The 2,645-nt window shown below is 59.1% G+C and overlaps 1 protein-coding gene across 1 annotated transcript; it reads left to right on the top strand.

Annotated features, from left to right (window-relative positions):
- Positions 1 to 2,004: 2,004 nt before the first annotated feature.
- On the top strand, positions 2,005 to 2,352 carry EMIHUDRAFT_252891 (hypothetical protein; the record flags this gene model as incomplete). Its single annotated transcript, XM_005786874.1, has 3 exons — positions 2,005 to 2,019; positions 2,113 to 2,178; positions 2,257 to 2,352. The coding sequence occupies 3 exons, from the start codon at positions 2,005 to 2,007 to the stop codon at positions 2,350 to 2,352; spliced, it is 177 nt and encodes a 58-aa protein (XP_005786931.1).
- Positions 2,353 to 2,645: the final 293 nt, after the last annotated feature.

The raw sequence follows: 2,645 nt of genomic DNA, 5'->3' as shown, positions 1-2,645 counted from the left end.
AGGATTAAAATAAAACTCCCTCGCACGACACTGGCGACTGGGCATTTAAGAAAACGTGTTGTCACCCACACTAGACACTTAACACACACAGTTTTGTTTTGTGACACTTACTGACCCGAACGGTTTCTCGGGGTTCGTGCACCCCCATCTGCCTGCGCAAGAGACGCGTCGGGCTCATTTTCATCGATTCGGCCCCACTACATTGGGAAAGATAAGCCTGGACACCACTGTGTGTGTGTGTGTGTGTGTGTGTGTGTGTGTGTGTGTGTGTGTGTGTGTGTGTGTGTGTGTGTGTGTGTGTGTGTGTGTGTGTGTGTGTGTGTGTGTGTGTGTGTGTGTGTGTGAACGGGTTTCGTTGGGCGCGCCCGGGGGCCCTCAAGGGGGAGGCGCAGCTCAACATTCTTTCTAGTGTGCGCCAGTCCCGTGCCTTGTGTGTTGTCAAAGACCCACCAAAAATTCTACTCGAGTACTCGAGTAGACACAAAGAGAGAGAATTTCTCTCTCTACACAAATAAATAGAGCAGGCATCTCCAGGAGAGATAGATGGGCGACGCACGAATCACACAGGTGGACCATAGGGCAGGCGCGGGCCTCCTACTAGCTTATTTTTTCTTTATATTTGTGTATATGTCTGCGCGCCGCCGCTCGCACCGCCTCGCCGCCGCCTCCACCCCCTCGCCCTCGCCAAGCACGCCGCCGCCCGCCCGCCTCCTCGACCTCCCCACGGACCTCCTCCGGCGCGCCCTCTCTCGCTGCGACAGCCCCCTCGCGGGTTGTTTGACTGGCTGGCCGGCGTGTTTTTCTGGCGAGTACAGACCACGCCTCTCTTTTTCACAGGGGGGATCCGTCTGGGCATGCTCGACACGCCTTTTCGCTGCGCATGCTCGAGCCCCTGGCGAGGGCTTGTGCTGTGAATAGCAGGCGTGGTCTGTACTCGCCAGCGTGTTTTTCTTGAATTCTTAGAAGAAGAAAGAAGAAAGTTTGCAGCGGAAAGTTTGGGGTCGTGGGCGCCAGGGAGGGCGGAAAGGGAAGGTTAGGTGGGTTACGACTAACTACTTACTGACTGTGGCCTGGCTGACTGCGTGCGTGTGTGTGTGTGTGTGTGTGTGTGTGTGTGTGTGTGTGTGTGTGTGTGTGTGTGTGTGTGTGTACGGCCGGAAGCGTTGAGGGCGTATGGCAAGGTAATGGCGGCGTGTCGATCGCATCTGACGCGAGGGTGGGAGCGCGGGAGGACTGACTGGCTGAATTGTCTGTTGGGGAGAGAGAGATTTTTATTAACCAAAAGAAATCACGACTCTCTTCTGTTGGTGCCGATCTGTCTGCTGCTTGCTGATCCATCCTTCCGCCTCCCTCCCTCCCTCCCCCTCCCTCCGTCTCCTCCTCCGTCTCCTCCTCCGTCTCTTCGCAAACAAATCGCCGTAAAAACAAAATAATATCTCGGCCCACCTACATCACCAGGCTGCGTATACGGTAATTCGATCTGTGCGCAACCAAAACCGCCGTTTCGAGCAAGTAACAACATTGCCTGGGCTGACGTCGAACTGGCGCACAACAACTACACCACCGCCCCCCCGATGGGTCATGTCCTCCGTTCCGGCCGCCCTCGTCATCGCCGCCTGGAATAGCGCGGGGACGAGTACGGGCCAACAGCGATCGCCCTCGCGACGGCCTCCCCTCGGGGAGGAGCTATGGAGGCCGCCGCCGGTGAGCACACCCGGCGAGGCGGCAGCAGCAGCAGCGGCAGCGCCCACAGGTGCAGCAGCCTCCTCCACGGGGACACAGCGGAGACGGTCACTCCAGCAGCCAATGGCAGGCTCGGAGCTTCTTCACTCGCGCACTACCCGGGTAGCGTATACGCTACTTTCGTTACCCACATTCTAAATAAATAAATAAATATAACGTGCACGCCAAACGAGGGGTGGGAGAACGCCAAGAATTCTTCTTTTCGGCTCGGCCGACATATCGGCGTCGGGCGGAGACATCAACACACACTTGCGACATAAAATGCTCTCGAGGACGGTGAGCGAATTCCTCCCTCCAGCGCGAAGTCTTTCCCCCTGCCCTCACCCCGACCCCCCCCCTCCCTCGACAAATCACATGTGACAAATACAGATTCGCCGCGCCGCCAAGCCGGCCACGACGACGCGCTCGTTCGAGCGGTACCTCAACCTGCACGAGGTTCGCCGCACGACCGTCTGCCGGTGCCATCAGTCGCCCTCCCGCACCGGCTGAGCCCGGTCTCCGCCCGCGACGCAGTACCAGAGCTCGGCGCTGATGAAGGAGAATGGCATCAATGTGCCTGTCGGCATAGCAGCCCACTCTGCAAAAGAGGTGCGTGACCGCGTGTGCTGAGCGTGAATTCGGCGCGCTTGAGGCGTCGCCCGGCCTCGCAGGCGATCGCGGCAGCGGAGGAGATTGGCGACGCGGAAGTCGTGATCAAGTCGCAGATCCTCGCCGGCACAAGACACACAGCCGCCTGCCCCTCCCCACACTCGCTCTCCTGCCCGCATGGCAGCCCCCTCCTCCCGTGTATCGCAGGTGGACGAGGGCTGGGAACGATCTGGAAGTCTGTATCTTCAGGGTACTCTTACCCCCCCCCTCCTGGCATGAACGCCAGCTGCTGCGCGCCTCCGTCCGCCACGTAT

The sequence above is a fragment of the Emiliania huxleyi genome (genome assembly GCF_000372725.1).
Source record: "Emiliania huxleyi CCMP1516 chromosome Unknown EMIHUscaffold_1487, whole genome shotgun sequence".
NCBI classification, from domain to species: Eukaryota; Haptophyta; order Isochrysidales; family Noelaerhabdaceae; genus Emiliania; species Emiliania huxleyi.
Note: the sequence above shows the minus strand (reverse complement) of the source record. Positions and strands in the feature narration are given on the sequence as shown.